Below are 19,898 nucleotides of genomic sequence, written 5' to 3'. Positions count from 1 at the left end.
TTCAATAAAAATGTCACTTAGATCCTTGCATCAAAATTCATGGATTGAAACTTACTTTTGAAGCCATTGACAGCCACTCTCCTGGGATGGTAGAAGCCTTTCTTACACTGGCACTTGTATCTGTCCAGCACAAATCCGTAGCCCCGTATTGGTATGCACTGGAGATGAAACAGAGAAAAGTGTTTACTATTGTAAAGCCTAATTTATATTGTCAACAATATAGAGGGTCTGCAACATTATCACATAAATTGGCAGGAATATTGACATGAAATCATCTAAAATGCACAATTAAAAAGTGATAATGAATATTCATATTAATAGGCTCTTGACTTAAGTCAGAATTTCTAGAGAGCATTGAATGGTACCCCTAGGAACGTGTATGGGTGCATATGTACTGCGTGTGGATGCATGAAAGCATCAGTCAGTGCACGTTTTATACTTTTTTATAGAAGCATTGGGTGCATACATATTCCATAGCAATACGATAATGTAAAACATAGCTCTCTATAGCGTGTTTTAATAAATTAGTAATATTTAAAAAGAAAAAATATTTATGTTATTCAAGGAATACTTAAGCCGTGATGGTTTAGAGATTTTTTCCCCTTAAATGTGGCTTTGATATCCTCAGCAAGATATTTAGCGATCTCCACTTGGTGAGCTAACACAGCTCCAGCAGACTCATTGCTAATAAATCCAATCAAAGTGTCGAGGGGCATCTTTGGCAGCCTTCATTTTGTCTCCGCCAAGTTACAAGATCTAATTAATATCTAAATTTAGAATAGGCTTATTTTGCAGAATTTGAATTTTGGCCTTAATTTTATTTCAAAACAATTGTGATTTCGTTTTATAAAAGGCAAGGGGGGAATGTCTCTTCATATTTTTTGCTGGCCTCTATGGAATCGTGTCACACATGGAATCTTCATCATTTTGTGTTACCTCAGCTGAAAAATTCTATTTAAATACCTTGGTAGAAAAAGCAGAGCCCTCATAATTTATAATGACAATAGACACTTATGCCCTGCCAAATCCGAGCCACGGTATTTGAAGTGTCCACAGAATTTGCCCAATACATCCAGAGGCGTTATGGCACTTTATATATTCTGATGTAGACTGTACTCTTAATAGACACACGTCACCTTCACTCGTTTCAAGGTCCTCAATTAGAAAATTTTCCCTGTCACAGTCTGAACTGCCATACCGTGGACATGCCAGTTAGAAAGCTCCCGAGAGAATCAGGGAATAACCAACTGGCTACAGTTTCTACACAAACCATTCACCCAAGTGACTGCTCAAGCGCACTCCTCCAAATCGAGCATCTACCGCCTAACATCCCTGCTGAAAATTCCAGCTGAAACCAGCCAAAGCTGGTCAAGCTGGTTTAAGCTCTGTTTTTTGACACTTTTAGCTGGTCAACCAGCTGACCAGCTTTTTCCAGCTAGAGACCAAATTTGACCAGCTATGACCAGTTGCAGACCAGCTATGCCCAGCTAGAAGTGTCAAAAACTGTTTTGGCCATCTTAAACTATCTTAGAATCCCAGCTGGTCTTAGCTGGAATTTTCAGCAGGAATGGCTAACCCAGACCACAAACAATTCCATTGGCTTACCATATAACTTATTAGTATTTCAAATGGCACCAACAACAAGACGTGACATCACATGAAGGCAAAAAATAATGAATACCATTCTGATAAAAATGTCATTTCTCATACACTAACAAACGCACAAGTGCACACACATACATGCACAGAAACAGGGACTCACAGACACAGATACACATTTGTGCTTTGTTCATTTCTGTGATAGACTGTTTTGTCCTTAACCAACCCATTCCTTGTACAAGTTTGCTGCTTATTCCTAGCTGTCCACCAGGTTAAAGAGCACTAAAGACAGTGTCTGTGAGGTCTTAAAGGATCTGTGATCTGCTGATGAGGAAGGCGTAAATATATGTGGGCGCCAGCATTCCACTTCTATGCAAACCACAGCCATAAAGTGTATTCAGATCTGGTACAGATATAGCACAGGCAAAGCTTGTGGACAGCTTTCCAGTTCTTATACTGTACAGATACAGCCCAGGAGAAGCTTGTGCACAGGTTAGATGTTCTTATACTGTACAGATACAGCCCAGGCAAAGCTATTGCACAGGTTAGCTGTTCTTATACTGTACAGATACAGCCCAGGAAAAGCTTGTGCACAGGCTAGCTGTTTACAGACTGATACAGCACAGACGCTTGCACCTCTGCCTCATTTCTATTCCGACAAACTCCGAGCTCCCCGGAACAGATGGGAATCTGAGGGATGCCTTCTGCCACGTGCGATTCCAGTCAGCCGGCATCAACGCAACACTCCAGAAATAGGCACAGATGAAGGTGCCGTCAACACCCTGATTGATGCGCCGAGGCAGGGAGCGCGCTGAAGGGAAACGCCAGACAGCACCTGCATCCCGGAGCCCATCAGTCAGACACGAGCAGGTGGGCCAAAACCCACACGTGCAAGACATTCCAATAGACTGTAAAATGGACGCCCTGCATTAAAATCAGCAAAGGTTTACATACGGCTCACATTATTTACAATTGGCACACTTGCATTTTTGAGATTTAGATGTAGGTCAGATTGCTGTCTTGAGTGACTTCTGTGATCAATAAATAATTACCCCCCACCCTACATACACTGTGATTCCTTTTTTATGATTTCTACTACTCGGCATACTCAAATTTTAAAAATATTTTCTAAAACTATGAATCACTACCAGAGTAAAGAAATATGCATTACATAAAAATGATGGCAACAAATTCGGACCAATTCATTAATTATTGTTTGCATGTCTTTCATGGTGTCTATCTTTACTAGCTTATTTTGTCTTTTAACTTAGCAGAGCATTTCACCCTATAGTAATTAACCTTCCCCCATAGGGGTTGGCCTATAGCAGTTGTTGGATTTCTTTCTACATTGATTTCCTGCAGGAATTATATGCGTCATCAGACTCCATGTCCACCCACTAATCCAAAACCACTCTCAAAATTATTAGTATTTTTTTCTACTTTTGTTTCTTCTAGCCAGTTAATTTTGTGGCAGCGGAATCTCAGAAACTGCAAGGCTCTGGAACCAGTCCTTGTACATCTGAGATGTACTGTATATTTACTGAAGTGCAGCATCTATTTGTTTTGTGAACTTAGCTTTTTGTCCAGTAGGGCGGCCATCTTGGAAAACACATTTTTGCTGATAACTCGAGAACTATATATCTGATTGAGACAGACAACTGACACCTGAAGCTTGACACTGGGCACATATTTCTCAGATGACAATTATATAGGTCAGATGTCAAGGTCATATGGATACATTCAAAAAGATTGGCACTTTTTAGGGCTAAAATTGTTTATATATACCCATGCATTAAATCTATGCTGTAGCATAAGTAGGTGAAATGCATATAGCCTGGTTATACAATTTGGACATCAACATACTTTCAAGATGCATTTTAACAGCCAAGCATTATTTATCCATTTCAGTGTCCCAACATATTTACATATTTACAAGGCATAGACATGGGCTGCAATATAAAATAGAAACAAAAACAAAGCAGGCAGTAGAATGGCAGGCGGGGGAAGGCTTTTTTCCTGATTGCTCAGCGATCAGAATTTCTTGTTAAATATTGGCATTTTGACTGCTCAAGTGGCCATTCCCCTTGGGAAAATAAGAACCGATCATAAATTCAGCAAGCCACATTGAAATGCAGGTGGTATATCGGTGACCTGTCAACCATTGCCAATATTTGAAAGGCTTTATTTAAAAAAGTAACATTAAAGAGGCTAATAAATGAACAAGGACAGTGTAACCATGTTTACAGAAACGGCTATTTCTCTTAAGGGGTTTTAACCCTCGTGAGTCACCGGGAAGGCAGAGCAGACAGTTATTCAATGAGTTTGATCAAGATGATGGATGACCTATTCTCAGCCTCCAAACAGGAATCCCAGGGCCTGTGCTTTCTGTGTGCCATGGACCGAGCCTGACATTTCTCATAAAACACCTTGTTATTCGCCTGGATGGGAACATGGAATGGTGACTTCACATTCGTTTGCGTGATGTCATTTTGAGATGACATGACATAGTGCTGGTTTCCAGCTGTCTCTCTGGATACTGTAGGACCCAGACTGTTGGCAGGGAAACAAGGTAGAAAAAGTGTCTCTGCTACAGTGCCTCGTCTGAGTGGAGAAATTTGTCTGGCAGCAGAGTCTAACTTTGCTGTGAGCTAATTAAAGGGACAATAGGTAAGATTTTTGTAAATCCCTTCCTATTGTCGCAAAAGACTTGCTGACTCACCCTCTGCCTGTGTTTATAGTCCTTAAATTCTGCTTTACAGTTGACGGGCTGTCACTCTGTACCAAAACATTGCACTGCTGTACAATAATTCAAGCTCATTGGTTCTAATTGTCACAGTCATTGGCGTGGGGGCTTATTCTGATTGTTCATGTGTAGCTGCCCAAATTGCACTCCAGACAAGCTATCATTGAAACTCTGTATACTATTGATTATTATCCAAGCGAAGACTATATATCTAGTTATAAAACAATACCAGTTCGCTATCGGTAGCAACAAGCAAATTAGCCAGTTAACTTGACAAATTTACAAATATGCACCTGAGGCAATACGAACATAGTAGCGAGTGTTGCACAAGCGTTGTGTCTCAGGTGGATATGTGTAAATTCGACAAGCTAACTAATAGCTAATTTGCTTGATGGCAGGACTTTTACTTTCTGACCCCTGGACTTTCCACCACTGGCTTAGAGTGTCACACACCTCACCAGTCTCCAAGCAAAGTACTACGTATAGTTTCCTGCATCTGTTGTCTGGGATTCTGTTTGGTACTATCTGGTTCATATAGCAATGAAGGCAGGGTTTCTATTTTCAGTATACTCACCTACTGTATATCTAAACAGAAAACCATGTAATTGATAATTTGATTAAGGAAGAACCCCTAAAGCACTGGCCTTCAGTTTAGTGAAATCAAGATGATGGATGACCTGTTCTCAGCCTCCAAACAGGAATCCCAGGGCTTGCGTTTTCTGTGTGCCATGGACCGAGCCTGACGTTTCTCATAAAACACCTTGCCTTACCATTATTTGCCTAGATGGAAACACGGAATGGTAATTAAAGGTAATTAACATAAAACCATCAAATTAATAATTTGATTAAGGAAGAACCCCTAAAGCGCTGGGCTTCAGTTTAGTGAAGTGACTTATGGTGTCGAACCCTGACTTTGCCAGAGACAGCGTGTAATTGGCCGCAGCCCTGCCCTGGCATGGTTTCGCTTGGCAGGACTGCCCGTCCGACTGCAAAAAAGCAGCTATTCCAGCCCATCGGGATCAGCCGGCTGCAGTCTGCCTGCCTGGACTGTGCGTGAAGTGTGCTCTTCACAGTTAATCACTGCGCAGCTGAGCTCGAGAGGGGAACGCGGGCTCATTCACACGGTGACCGGCGATGCTGGTGATGTCACAGGCCTATGAAAGAATACGTTTAGGGTGTAGTGGTTAAGGTACATGACTGGGACCCACAAGGTTGGTGGTTAGAATCCTGGTGTAGCCACAATAAGATCCGCACAGCCGTTGGGCCCTTGAGCGAGGCCCTTGACCCTGCATTGCTCCAGGGGAGGATTGTCTCCTGCTTAGTCTAACCAACTGTACGTCGCTCTGGATAAGAGCGTCTGCCAAATGCCATTCATGTAATGCAATGTAATTTAACCGCAGTTGACAGAAAATAAAAATTGGTTCAAAATAATATTTTTCAAATACTTTTTTTTACAAAGAAAACAATGAAAACCTCCATCGATGTCTCGGAGTAGCTTGGGGCTCAAGGTTCTCACCCACATGCACATTCAGAAGTCCCTACAGAAGCTGTCCATCATTCCATCCCTTAGTTGTCTCAATGACATGTTCCTGACTCGGGAGCCATAGGTGTTTATGAGTCATCCTGCTCAGCTCAGCTTTGTGCTTTTTATAGATACGAACTCTCTTCAGTGACAGTGTGTGGAAATATGCACATGTCTCTCCCCCATTCAGCTATTGGGTTTCCAACCCGTCAGACTACTCCCTGCTCTTTTAACACAACCCTGCAAAAAAAATCAGCTCAAGATAGATTTTGAAACAGCTGGTAGCTGGTTGACAAGCTCATACCCAGCCAGACCAGCTCATGACCAGCTGGTCCAGCAGAATTTTCAAGCTGGTGAAGCTGGAAAAGCTGGATTTTACAGCAGGGGAGCCACTTGACATGCTATCACACAAAAGCTGGTGCATGTGCCTGGAATCTTTTGTGTATGAAATTACAGACCTGCCTGAAGAATCCCCAGAGACAGGGGGGGAGGAAGCATTCCATGGTTGGACTGGGCTCTGTGAAAACTCCCCCCACCCCTCCCCAGGAGCATGGATAGCCTCATTTAAAAAAAAAAAAAAAAACATTAAAAAACGGAGACAGAACTTTGATTGATGAGGAGACCTGGGCTCATCTGTGACCTAGCAGAGTTCTGGGCCAGCTAATTACAAGCTAACAGAAGAGCGCTCTTCACTTTCAAACGGCCCCTATGATTCCAGTCCCGGCTCGTCACTGATGAGGCTTTTTAATTGGCTCCAGAGCAGAACGCTCTCCAGTCAGCAGACTTGCGGAAGTGCAGTTTTAATTCCTATCCCCTTCGCTGTGTCACACTGTCGTTCAGAGAGAAGTAACGGCCTCGATGCGCACAACAGCCAGAGCACAATTCCCAGTCAGGATCTATGTACTCAAACGACATTCAATACCAAAAGTGAAGTATTGTGAATATTTGACTTTGTTTTATTATATACTGTAGAGCAATGCAATACAGTATACAACATATACACATATACAACACTGCTATGCCTGTTGTATGTTCACCCAATCTGATTTCCCCTTCTGCAGCCTGATACGAGAACTTCACATTTTGCTGTTTGGCAAATTAGAAAGTATTCAGACCTGTTTACCTTTTGCATGCTTTATTGTGTTGCAGATTTAATTTAAACATTTTTGGCCATCATTCTACACTCAATAACCCATAATGACAAAGTGAAAATATGGTTTTAGACATTTTTGCAAATGTATTAAAAATCTAAAACTGAAATCTCTCATTTACATAAGTATTCAGTCTGTATACTTTCTGAAGCCACGATATATGTCTTATTATTATAAGTGGATGTTCCCAGACTGCTGCTGTTAAGTTAGACCCATTAGGCCAGCTGATGGGCTACCATTAAATATAAGATTTAATTTCAAAAGCAATGCGCTCTTAGCGCATAGGCCTATGCTTCATTATCTGAGGTTAGTGTTCTTATTCTGTTCTGTTACAGTATATTTCTATGTCTACACATATATCATTGAAATTAATTGCCTTTGAACATCACAGACAGCCTCATCTCATCAAACATAAGCCTAAGGCTTCTCTAGCAGCACAAAATGCCACTCACCCGTTTGTTTTGAAATTGTCACATTATAGTATCGATATACTAACAACTACTGCTACTCATAATATTTTAACATGTTGTGAAAACATTCTGATAACATTTATTATATTTATATTTATGATTGTAATATTTCCATGTGTTCACAGAGTGTCATCAAGCCATTGCTCCTGGCCATAGCAGTGAGGAGTGCATCACAGACTGGATGTGTGTTTAATAAAGCAGTTCATAATCTAATATAGTGTTCCATTGCAATTGCATTTATTGATTGTTTATTGATTTTAAATGCATTTGAGATCACATTGCTCATTTGACAGATTGATAGTCTTTGGTGTTAGTCATTTTTATCCCTATTGGCAATTATAATAGTTGGTTGCCATTGTCCTTGTCTTAAGCCACTGGATGTGTTGTGTTTTAACAGTTTTATCATTTCATACACTGTTCCCCTGCAGCTGTGTTAATCTGTTAGGCTATAACATTTAAGAGCATTCTGTTCAGTTTAAAGATTCATACTGTTATTTGCTTGTTTTAGCACAATATTGGCTATTTTTACACATTTTAGCCATTAGCCTTGTGTGTTAGGTGTTAGGCTTTAATACAACACATCTTAATTAAATGTATGCCATTGTAATTGTATTTAAACATTAATATATTCTATGTACTACTGATATTCAACATTGCAAGAGGAGGTTAAATAAATATAAATACAATAAATAAAATAAAGAAATTTATATTACGAAGCAACCATATTATGTGGTGATGTGTTCATGCTGAATGGAAGTTGAACGGAATGCAATGGAATCTTTAAATGCTTTCTCAGTTCAAAGTTTTGGGCTGTTGTTCAATTTAAAACACCACAACCGGGGCTCTGATTGAGATATCAAAAAATACAACTAGTTCTGGGAGTATATGCATTTTAGCTTGCATTTCACCCTTTTGTGAAGCAGATTGCACTGCATTATATTCCATGAAGTTTGCAATATATATATATAAAGTTTGATTGATTGAACAATTTTTTTATTTCATATTCATATTGTGCGTAATTTCACTCATGGTAAAAGCAGACTTGAACTGTCCAATATAAAATGAAGGACAATGTGAACTGTGCCAGCATTGCTGCAGAGCCCGAAGACCTGCAAAGAGGGTGAGTCACCACCGCCGCTTTAGAGTTCAGGACTGCCTCCCCACATGGACGTACTGACTTTTCCGTTTGTTTCATATGTACACTTCACCCTTCAGTTTCCACCAAGTCACAGTGATTGGGTCATTACTGTGTGTGTGTGTGTGTGTGTGTGTGTGCGTGTGTGCGTGTGTGTGTGTGTGTGTGTGCGTGTGTGCGTGTGTGCGTGTGTGCGTGTGTGCGTGTGTGTGTGTGTGTGTGTGTGTGTGTGTGTGTGTGTGAAAAAAGAAGCATATCAGTAGTGTACCTATTACACTACATATTAAACTGACTTAATTACATATTAAACTGTGTACATACCACAGTGATTGGGTCATTACTGTGTGTGTGTGTGTGCGTGTGTGTGTGTGTGTATGTATGCCTGTGTGAGTGTGTGTGTGTGTGTGTGTGTGTGAAAAGAAGCAAGGACATATCAGTAGTGTACATATTAAGCTGCCTTAATTGTGCTAATCACTATCAAATCACTTAATCCCATCCTTCTATGATATATGTACATCTTACATTGCACGTCACTCTCTAAGTTCCCCATGGTTCAACATAAGATGGACAGTGTTTTAATCTCTCTGTAAATCTGAGCATCTATTGTATATGCCAATGCCACTGACAAATAAAATCACAAACCAGTTATTGTAGAAAAAAATAAAAATTAAGGGCCACTTGACCCAGCTGATGAAATGGCCAATGTATCATTGGGTGGAACTTGGTGCTATGCAGTAGGCTGTAGGACACTGACAGTTTTTATTATTTTGTCAGAATTATAGAGCAATAGGAATCTCAAAATAAAAAAGAAATTGACTGCTTTAAGTGCACATACAGTGCCCTCCATAATATAAACCCATCATTTATTTATTTGCCTCTGTACTCCACAATCTGAGATTTGTAATAAAAAACACATGTGATTAAATTGTCAGATTTGTTTGACAAGAATTGTCACATTGTCAGATTTTTTAAAAGGGCATTTTCATACATTTTGGTTTCACCATGTAAAAATGAAAGCAGTGTTTATGCGTAGTCCCCCAGTATCAGGGCACCATAATGCTTGGGACATAGCACTGTTAAATGAAAGTAATCATGTATTGTATTTTGTTGCATATAATGCATATTTAATATTGTTGCATATTTGCAAGTAATGACTGCTTGAAGTCTGTGAATCATGAATATCACCAGTTGTCTTCTCTGGTAATGCTCTGCCAGGCCTGTATTGCAGCCATCTTTAGCTCATGCTTGTTTCAGGGGTTAGTCCCCTTACGTTTTCTCTTCTGCACATGAAATACATGCTCAATTAGGTTCAAATCAGGTGATAAACTTGGCCATTCATGTTTTTAACCCCTTTATTTATTTAGCAGTATGTTTGGGATCATTGTCTTGCTATAGAATGAACCACTGGAGTTTTGAGGCATTTGCTTGAACTTGAGAATTAATTTTGCTGTAACCATCAGCAGTTATACCATCAATAAAGATAAGTGAGCCAGTACCTTCGGCAGCCATACATGCCCATGCCATAATACCCCCACCACCGTGTTTCACAGATGAGCTGGTATGCTTTGCATCTTGGGCAGTTCCTTCTCTCCCCAATACTTTGCTCTTGCCATAACTCTGTCCACAAGACCTGGTTGCTCTTTTATATACTTCTTGGCCAACTGTAACCTGGCCATCCTGTGTTTGTGGCTAATCTGTGGTTTGCATCTTGCAACCACTGATTAGCAGATTCTTCTAATCGGACAGTGGTCATTGACAGATCCACACCTGATTCCTGAAGAGTGTTTCTGATCTGTCGGACAAGTGTTTCTGGATTTTTCTTTATTATGGAAAGAGTTCTTCTTTCATCAGCTGTGGAGGTCTTCTTTGGCCTGCCAGTCCCTTTGAGATTAGTAAGCTCTCTACTGCTCTCTTTCTTCTCAATTATGTTACAAACAGTTGATCTTGGTAAGTCTAAGGTTGGTCGATGTCTCTAACCATTTTATTCTTGTTTCTCAGTCGCATAATGATTTCCTTGACTTTCATGCAATTTAACTACATACTACATGTATCTAGTAATGGGTCTTTGTCCCAAGCATTATAGAGGACACTGTACCTGTATCTTCTCATGAGAAAATAGACCTAGTGCAAGTATTCAGACAAATAAACCACTCTCCCTTGGTTTATTTGTATATATTTAAAGGTACAATAAGTAATTTCTGACTCCTAACGGTCAAGAGAGGAATTGCAGCAACAAACACCCGCAAACCACAACATGCACTGTTTTGGAAAGTTGACAGTATCAGGTTCTGTGTTTTTGTAACTTTATTATTTTTGACATTTTTCATTTCATTTTCATTTTTCATATTTTTGACGTTTTCATTCATAATTGTACTCATCGTCCCCTGGGATGTCTTTATGTAGGTCTGAGCCCAAGTCACTACCCTGTCTGCGTGATTCACTATTCGGGTGTTTTCTGAATTTTCCGGTTTCCTACGATTCCTTCTCTTTTACTTACTTCCTGCTTTCTCTCCTATTCATGTTGGTAGATAGCACTAATCTACTAATCCCAACTAACATAAAATACGTACTGTACGAATCATATTAACACACTAATATTTTCATCTAACTAACAAACAGTCACTAGTTTGGGGTATTTATAGTTTAATCACATAACTAACATATTAACATTCTCCCTATTTCTGCGCTGCTCTGTAGCTCCACCTCCCTGTTCTATCTCTCATTGCCTGCCTTAATTCTGCAAAGTGTTGGCACCTGCTCTGTACTATCACTGCATTCCTTAAGTCTGTGTAATTGTCTACTCCATAATCAGGAGCCGTTTGTATTACATGTGTGTAGATGTGAATCCAGTCCTGTGTCTTTGTTCTTTCTTTGTTGTATGATTGCCCTTTCATGTGTCTCACCTGATGTTTATTTGTTAGACTGCCCACACTCCCATACCCCGCCTAGCTTCTATCATTCGCCTGTGTATTTAAACCAGTTTTTCTTTTGCTATTTTGTCTTTCCATGATTCTGTTCCCTACCCCAGTTCTAGCTTCCCCATACCTGTGCCCTGTATCTGTTAAGATCTGCTCTGCTCTGTCCTGTTCTGTTTTTTGGATTCTGGTTCTGATCTCTGCCTGGCTTTTTGGATTCTGTTTTTGGTTTTTGTTTTGGTGCTTTCGCTTGTTTGGATTTCATGGTTTTTGAACTCTGCTTATTTTCTGACTTCGCTCTGCCTGCCCCTCATATATCCGTCTGCCTGGATCTCGACCTTAGCCTGTTTGTGGATTATGTTTTGGATCTGCCCTTTGTGATTAAAGCCTGCCTGATTACGTTATCCCTGAGTTTGTGTTTGGTTCCTCTGTCCCAAAAATAATTCATGTGCATGTAAATGGCTAAACTGCATGATATTTGTAATCGGGCAGTAATATGGCCAAAATTGTGAGGCACGTTACTTTGCAATGTCATAATGCAAAACAACAGATCCCTAAAACACAGTACAAAGGTAACCCACGAGTGCTTAAAATGACGATTTCTGAGGATCTGTTTGCCAACATTTAAAATAGATTATCAACATGTTAAGGAAATCAGGAAAAGGAGACCGTTAGACATAAACATTCATGGGGTGCAACGTTTCACTGGGACACTGTTAGAATACATATCTAGTTATAAAACGATACCAGTTTGTTACTGGCAGCAACATGCAAGCTATGAGTTATCTTGCTGAATTTACAAATATGCACCTGATATTCGCAACGGTCATTCCTATATTCGTGGATATTTGTAAATTTGTTGATGAGTAATAGTATACAGAGTTTCAGTGATAGCTTGTGTGGAGTGCATTTGGGCAGCTACACGTGAACAAGCCCCCAAGCCATTGGCTGTGGCAATTAGAACCAATTTTCAACCAATGTTCTGGGACAGAGCGACAGCCCGTTTTAGCTGAATATGTAATATTGTTCTCTTCAACTGATAAAGTGGCCCCATCACAAATATTTAACATCCTATATTCATGAAGAAAAGATATCTGATACACATATACTGTTAAAAAAATAATAACATTTTGAATGTATTCATTTGAAATTGATAGCAAATAAACAGACCATTACTTTTTCACACCAATATCCACAGTCACAACATAGCCAGGGACAACTGCACTCCACTTGCCATGTCTGAAGGTTATAGAGGTGCAAAACCTTCCCATTATTTCCTCATACTTAAATGATTTGTTGTACATGTCAAGGGAAAAAACTACATGTGATTTGTTACAAGTGTCTAACCAAATGATTGGCCTTTGCTCCTGTGCTCTTGGGTTATGAAGCTGTAATCAACTGTGAAGTGGGGAGGAAAAACAGAGTGGAAAGAGGCTGATGTCAGGCCCTTGGTGATGTAACGCCACATGGGAGTCCGACCAAGGATGATGCGATGTTTATAACCCCAGGAAACTCCCCTGGGCATCAAGAAACCCGCCTATATTTTCTGCTTGGCCTGAAATATTGCTAGGACATCGCCACGATTAATGAAGACCTTGCAAAAAAACAGATATAAAGAAACGCAAGGTTCTAGATTTAGAGAGTGGGACTGGTGTGGAGAATTTGCCCTGAAAAAAAGGTTAAATGTTACTCCTGTATTGTTAATAAAATAAACAGAAAAATCTCCAGTTCTTTTTTAATGATCGACAGAAAAATATTGAGCCAATAGAAGAAGAAATTACTACCTTAAAATGAACTAAATATTGCTTTCCTGTTTTATATATGTATGTGTATTGAGTTATCAATAAGAATCATCAGATATTGACAACAGCCCCAACAAACAATGTGAAAATATGACTTGGAAAATGAAGATACTGAGCTGTAACAGACACAAGGTGTAGAACAAAAGACCAAGCATAGAAATCTATAAATAAACTGTCTGAAAAGGTTAAAAATAAATTTCAAAATAAGCCAAGCTTGTACCCTGTTTCTGCAGTGGCTGGCACCGATGGCATACAATTTCATCTCCATCTAATAGATATGTCTTACATTACATTTTACATTTTAGTCACTGCATTATGGGTAGCAAAGCAGAGTAGTGGTTAGAAAGCTGGATTTGTAAAGCAGAGGTTTCAGGTTCAATTCCCCTGTTGTTCATTTAAGCTCCAGTAGTACCCACACACATGCACATTAGATTAGCTGCGATGTTGTCTATTCGGCAAAATAAAAAATGTAATCACTTGGTAGAGGTCCAAGGAGACAGATTTTTATGTTACGGGATGTGAAGGTTTGAGAAGAATAGATATATAGAATGATGTTATTTTGCGTGTTTAATGCTATTCCTTATATGATTTACAATTTAGTAATTTAGCAGGTGCATCTAGCCAAAACAACTCACAGGTCTGCATTTTCCAAGCAATATTGCCATATTATACAAATACAAAAAGATATACAAATTAGGGATATAATTGCCACTACAGGTTAGGTTGCCAAACTTCTGCAAAGAAGCACACCCTATTCACTTGGATCTAGTTTCAATAATCCACTGTTCAAGTGTTGTAATTGCATTGTACCAAAAAGAATATCCCTGCAAACATATTTTCCTGATCCCAATTGTCCCCAAATCTTGTCAAACCAAAATTGGCCCAACAGGAAAGCTGATGAAAGCAAATCAGCTTAAGTTCAATATTCTTCACAGGCCTTAATTGGGTCATGTAGTCACTCCCATGTTTATTTTTTGGTGTGTTCTCAATTGTATTTTATAGAATTTTTAGGGAGACAATGCAACAAAAACATTTTACAGAAAATAGGACAGAAAATAGGCTGAGCCTACGAAAAATTGAAAAAAGTGAAAAAAACTCTATAGACGGGTAGCCTGGCCCGGTATCAATTCATGCTAAATGGTAATAGAGCAGTAATGGGGAATCTATCAAAGCAAATAATCAAAGTGATTGGGCAGATTATAGCCTGAGGTATTAAACAAGCTGGCAAAATAGACAACAAAGAAATGTATATTAATATGGAGTTCATAGGTAATGCTTTGCATTTGTAAGTACCCCAGAGAGGGCCTCCCTTTGCCTCTTCAGCCATTTTAAAATCAAAGGTCCTTTCTGTGTCCTGAAAAAACATTGTCTGCTCTGGGGTTTAACATCCTACTTTGCTTCTTCAGACTTGTTCATTAAAGTGACTGAGCTGTAGAACACAAATACATATTTATTCAAGGCCTAGCTTGCTTCATACAGACTTCTTGTTTGCCAGAAGCAGGATGGAGTGCTGGGGAGGTTAGGTCTTCTGCTGACAGCTAAATCCTCTCCAGTTCCTAGCTTCAAAGCTTCTTCTAGGGTGGCCACTCAAAGGGATGAAATCACATTTAACTGGCATTAGCCAATTAGATTGTGTTATGTTGACACCCTTTTTAATATCATTGGCGCCAGCTGCTGCACAGAAACACTAAATTAACTGGCTTGCATTTCCATGAAGATGAATGCTCCCCTTGGCCATGGCTGTGGCAATGCGGAGCAGCACGTGAACCAGTGCTTACTGTACTGTGAAACAGCAGAGAGGAAACCCACCTCCCCTGCCTTATCCTACCCCCACCCACCCTAAAGGATATGACTGGATTCTGCCACAAACCACTAGCCGTGGGTGCCCGGGCACCTGTCAGTGGCCTGCTGCGAAAGGCATTGCACTAATGCAACATGGTTCAGGCAGTCGTCTGGCAGTCGGAAGGTTGCCGGTTCGATCCCCCACCCGGGCTGTGTTGAAGTGTCCCTGAGCAAGACACCTAGCCCCAAATGCTCCTGACGAGCTGGTCGGCGCCTTGCATGGCAGCCAATCGCCCTTGGTGTGTGAGTGTGTGTATGAATGAGTGAATGAGAAGCATCAATTGTACAACGCTTTGGATAAAGGCGTATATAAATGCCAACCATCTACCATTTACCATTACATCACTTCAAGCAAATGTCCACACCAAGCAAGCTATTTTTATCAGCCCACACAAGAATGAGCAGGGGGCGGGCAGCTCTTTCAGAACTCTAATTACCTCAATAATTTAGCATCACGAGGAAGACACGAGCACCAGGGAGGCCAGCACAGTGTGATACTGGATGCGCTGCTGGGATCCCATATCCACGTGAAATTATCCTGGTCTTTACCTCAGGCACCTGGTTTCATAATGCCAAACAACAGCAACAACAATAACAAAAGGGGCCCCTTGGTAAATGGAAGAGATTGCTGGTGGTCGGATTGCTTCTGCCTCTGTGAAAGCTACGCTGGTGAAAGGTTTTGAAATGGGAGCTGTGTGCAGGCCAGCCAGAAGCAACCTTGCTGTTAAATATTTGTTTTTAACCCACTTGAGGCACAAAGTTCCCTGCTGAATTCTGCACACCAGTGAAGCTGACCAGCGAGCTCAAAGGCAGCTCAAAGCTGATTGAATCCTACTGTATGAGGAAGGCCAGTATGTGGCAAAGACAGTGTGGTATAGGAAGCTTAACACACTCAGGGTTTCTTTGCCTTAGCTGGCTAGAAAAAAACTAAAAACCACTAAAAAGCTCTGTGCGCATTCCCAGTGTCTGAAACTATGTGCCTATAGTGCAACATGGACTATAATCAAACAGACTTGTAATGGACAGATACGAAGAACATAAAGCAATCATAATGGAAAAAGGCAAAACCTTTGCAATTCAAAAATGAGTCAGCGTTGTGATATGGAATCCCCAGGGTTAAAACTTTAATTATCTTGCTAATCCCCCTTTTGCGTAAAAACAAAAATCACAACAAGCACTATTCAAGGCAATCCACAGTTCACAACAAGCAACTGCATATAAGGCAAATTAAGACACATTGATAATTAAATGTAACCATATTTTTCTTTCAAGTTTTGAAGTTCCAGGTAGCCACTTGAATGATTTGCAACGGTCTGAGAATGTTCTGCATGAAGTATCCTTTCTTTGTGTGTTTTCCCCCCAGGTGTCAAGTGATGTAACAATGATAGAGTGGTTCACTGATGTAACAACAACAGCCAAATTATCCACTGATATACAGGAAACAATGACAGAGTGGTCCACCGATTTTGACCAAAAGAGATGTCTCAGATGTCATTCCCTTCAGGTTCATTAGCATTTTTGATTCCTTTAAAATAACGTATGACATTTGGATGTTTGTTTGTATATGAAAAAACGCACACTGTATTTCCAGCTATTTGTGCACGTAAGCTCCTTACTGTTACCCATTAGCCTAATAAATTATACACTTTCTACATTGTACAGTTGTATATATCACTGTCAATATTGTTACTGTTGGTATTCGTGTTAGTAATTTCCGTAAGTTATTCAAGTAGTCTCTTTCAATTTCTCTGAAAAGCCTTGGCACGAAAACGTTAGCTGTGCAACATGATCTCGCACCGATTTTTAATGCCCTGAAAATCGATTCACATATACCGAATCCTGGATAAGCACCACCCCACGATGACATCCTGCAACTGCAAGGAGAAATATAATAGAAATAAAATGGATGTATTTACACATAATCTGAAAAATGATAGCAATAGAGGTTATGGTTAAGGTTAGGGTTGAGATGTAATATTAACAATATTAATTGAGCATAGTGACACAAAAACATGTTTTTTTGGTAGGGGAATTAGAGCGTACTGTTAACTTCGACTGCTAGGGGCGGATGTTCAGATTTTGGAACACAGAGGTCGATTTCAGTGGCCTCTGTGTTCACATTCGGTCACCTGTCGTCTAATTAGTGTGAGACCAGGCTCAGCGGTGATGTATAACACAGCAGTGTTAGCTTCCTATCAGAAAAATAATTATTGGATTTGGAAATCAGCATCACAGTGGATCCAATGCCGTTTAAGAGAGAAATGTGTGTGGATTAAAAACATCCAAGTTTTAAATGCCAGCTTAAATCACAGCCTGTGACAGAGATGGATATGTGAAAGTCCATTCAATCTCTCCATCGAGAAATTCTCCTTTCATCCAGAAGTCAATATATACCCAAAGACTTTGCTCTGTGTTACATCAGACCTCCAAGGCCTATTGGTTTCTAGGACTTTGCTAAGCCTGGAACAATCCCAGTCATTCTTTTCAAACTGAAAAGCACTTGCCTTGATCAGGGTGAGTTGTGCATACACATAAACTGGATGCAGACATTGGCACATCACAGGTTTGACTGTAATTCAAAGCACTGCCTTCAGGCCGTGTCCAGTGGATTTACCCTGATACAGCGTGTGCCTTCCAAAGGTCTATATCCTGTCAAATGATTTATGACTCAAGTTTTTTTATCTGGAAACTGCCTTCAAGATTCTTCCCAACGTCACTGTGATTATGAAAGAAGGATGCCCCGAGTTTTCAAGGTCTGAATGAAATTACATTTCATCAGCCTTCTCACCAGTGAACAGTGGAAAATTCAAAAGGTGTGGGTCACTGTCTCTTCTCATCAATATGCAAGACTGATCTGTGTTTACTTTTGCGGAGGGCCTGCACAATCTAGCAAATGCAACTTGAACCTTCGAAATTGAACCCGATGGCAATAAAAAACTGACGCCAAAGCACATTTCGAGCTCAGAGGCTGAACCTCGAGCTGACATATAATGATGATAAGAGGGGACATGCAAAGGCATGAAGCGAAAACCTTAAGATGAATAAATCACGAAAGGGGACCCCTTAACTTTAAACTTAACAGAAATCATTCCAGCTAGAGTAACTAGTGTAGGCAAGCACAAGGATCATTCCTCAAATAACATCCCAAAACCACTGGAACCTACTCAACAAGATGTCACCCCCATGCACTGTGTATGGTTGTGATCTCAAGACACAGTCAATATTTTTGTTTGCTACACTATTTGGTTGCATAGTGTCATCGGGTGTACTGGTGCTTAAATAAGCTTTCCTGAGTCACTGCAGGAAATTGTGTTTTTTCTCATTGGATTAAATTTGAGAAATACGATGAATAACCGATTATTTGCACCTGTCACATTGTTGTTGTTGTAGGCCATCATTCTAAAAATGATAATACTGTTCATTTGGAACATTTCTTATTTTATCACATTGAGTTATCATTTCCATATAAAGTTCTACTTTATTTGTGGGCTTAACATAATTTTAAATAAAAACCCTATGTAAAAATACATGCACTGGTTAAGAAAAAAGAATTGGTTATCGGTTAGCAATTTTTTTGTAAACGTTTACAACTCAGTTTCAGTTAACTATTTAAAAGTTTAACCATTCACACCTGTACATCAAATACTTTTACTTTGTATGCAACCAATGGCCAACATATATGGGAAGGTATGAGGCATATTCTCCCAGTGCTTCTTAAAGTGCAGTTGCCAATGAATGTACTGTATGTGGCATTAGCGGTGGTTATATATGACAGCAATTTCCCAAGTAGCCTCTAAAGAGAAACAACTGTTCAGTTATGAAAAGGCTTTCTTGGCAAGTGGCCCAGAAGCTGCAATGGAATTTTTTGTCCTATTTTGTGCTTGACTGCAAACCATTGGCATAAAAGAATCTGGTACATGGTCCGGACTATTGCTTCAACCTCATGGGTTGTTAGTAATTAGGCTAATGAATTGGGACTGTAAAGTGTGTTGTTTGATTTCGTTTTTTTAATGTAGTACTGCATACAGAATGATTACATCAACATGATCTGGTATATGAAAACGATGAGAGTGTAACCCTTTGAAGCCTAATGATGTCAAAAAGCATTAGCTTTAACCTCCATCTAATAACTCTCGTATTTCTGAACACATGTCACCTGTATCAATAACTTGTAAACATTCAGTTCACGCTAAAAAATAACAAGTCCAGGCGAGCCTGGTTTAGCCGGACCCTGATGTAGCTAAGGGGGAGTATGTGTGGCAAAAACTATATGGGTTGACCCTTGTCTGTCAGCACAGAAGTGGAACTGGACATTTTTTTATTAATAATATATAACATTATATCAGTGATAAAATGGCTCTTCTTTCCACATTTACTTCCTTTATTGAGGCATTTCCATCTCAGTAGGCTACTTGTATTACTACAGAATGTTAGAAAATGTGTTTTGTGTCTTTAAGAGCTTTTGGTTGTAGTAGGGCACTATCTATTAGCATGGAGATTGGCACTGCATCGTTTTGAAGGTATTGATTCCATTAGCTAAATCGGGAATACTGTGGAAACAAGTAATGTCATGGTCTGTCATAGCTTCCTCAGCCTACATAGGGAAATTCCGGCTTTTACCTGTTTAGGCCACGAGAGGGTGCTCCGGTCACGTTTCATCAGGATGATTGCCTTATCTGCCACATGAGGAATGCGGACATAATCATTGCCTGTCTCTGT

The 19,898-nt window shown here is 39.9% G+C and overlaps 1 protein-coding gene across 1 annotated transcript in view; it reads right to left on the bottom strand.

Moving 5' to 3' along the window:
* The window catches only part of gpr158a (G protein-coupled receptor 158a), a 112,356-nt gene that overhangs the window by 69,130 nt on the left and 23,328 nt on the right, over positions 1-19,898 (bottom strand). The window contains exon 3 of the mRNA XM_061237354.1: positions 56-158. Within this exon, the coding sequence (XP_061093338.1) occupies positions 56-158 (103 nt within the window). The remainder of the gene's footprint in view (positions 1-55; positions 159-19,898) is intronic.

The sequence above is a fragment of the Conger conger genome, chromosome 4 (assembly GCF_963514075.1).
Source record: "Conger conger chromosome 4, fConCon1.1, whole genome shotgun sequence".
NCBI lineage: Eukaryota > Metazoa > Chordata > Actinopteri > Anguilliformes > Congridae > Conger > Conger conger.
This window is presented reverse-complemented; position numbering and strand designations above follow the sequence as displayed.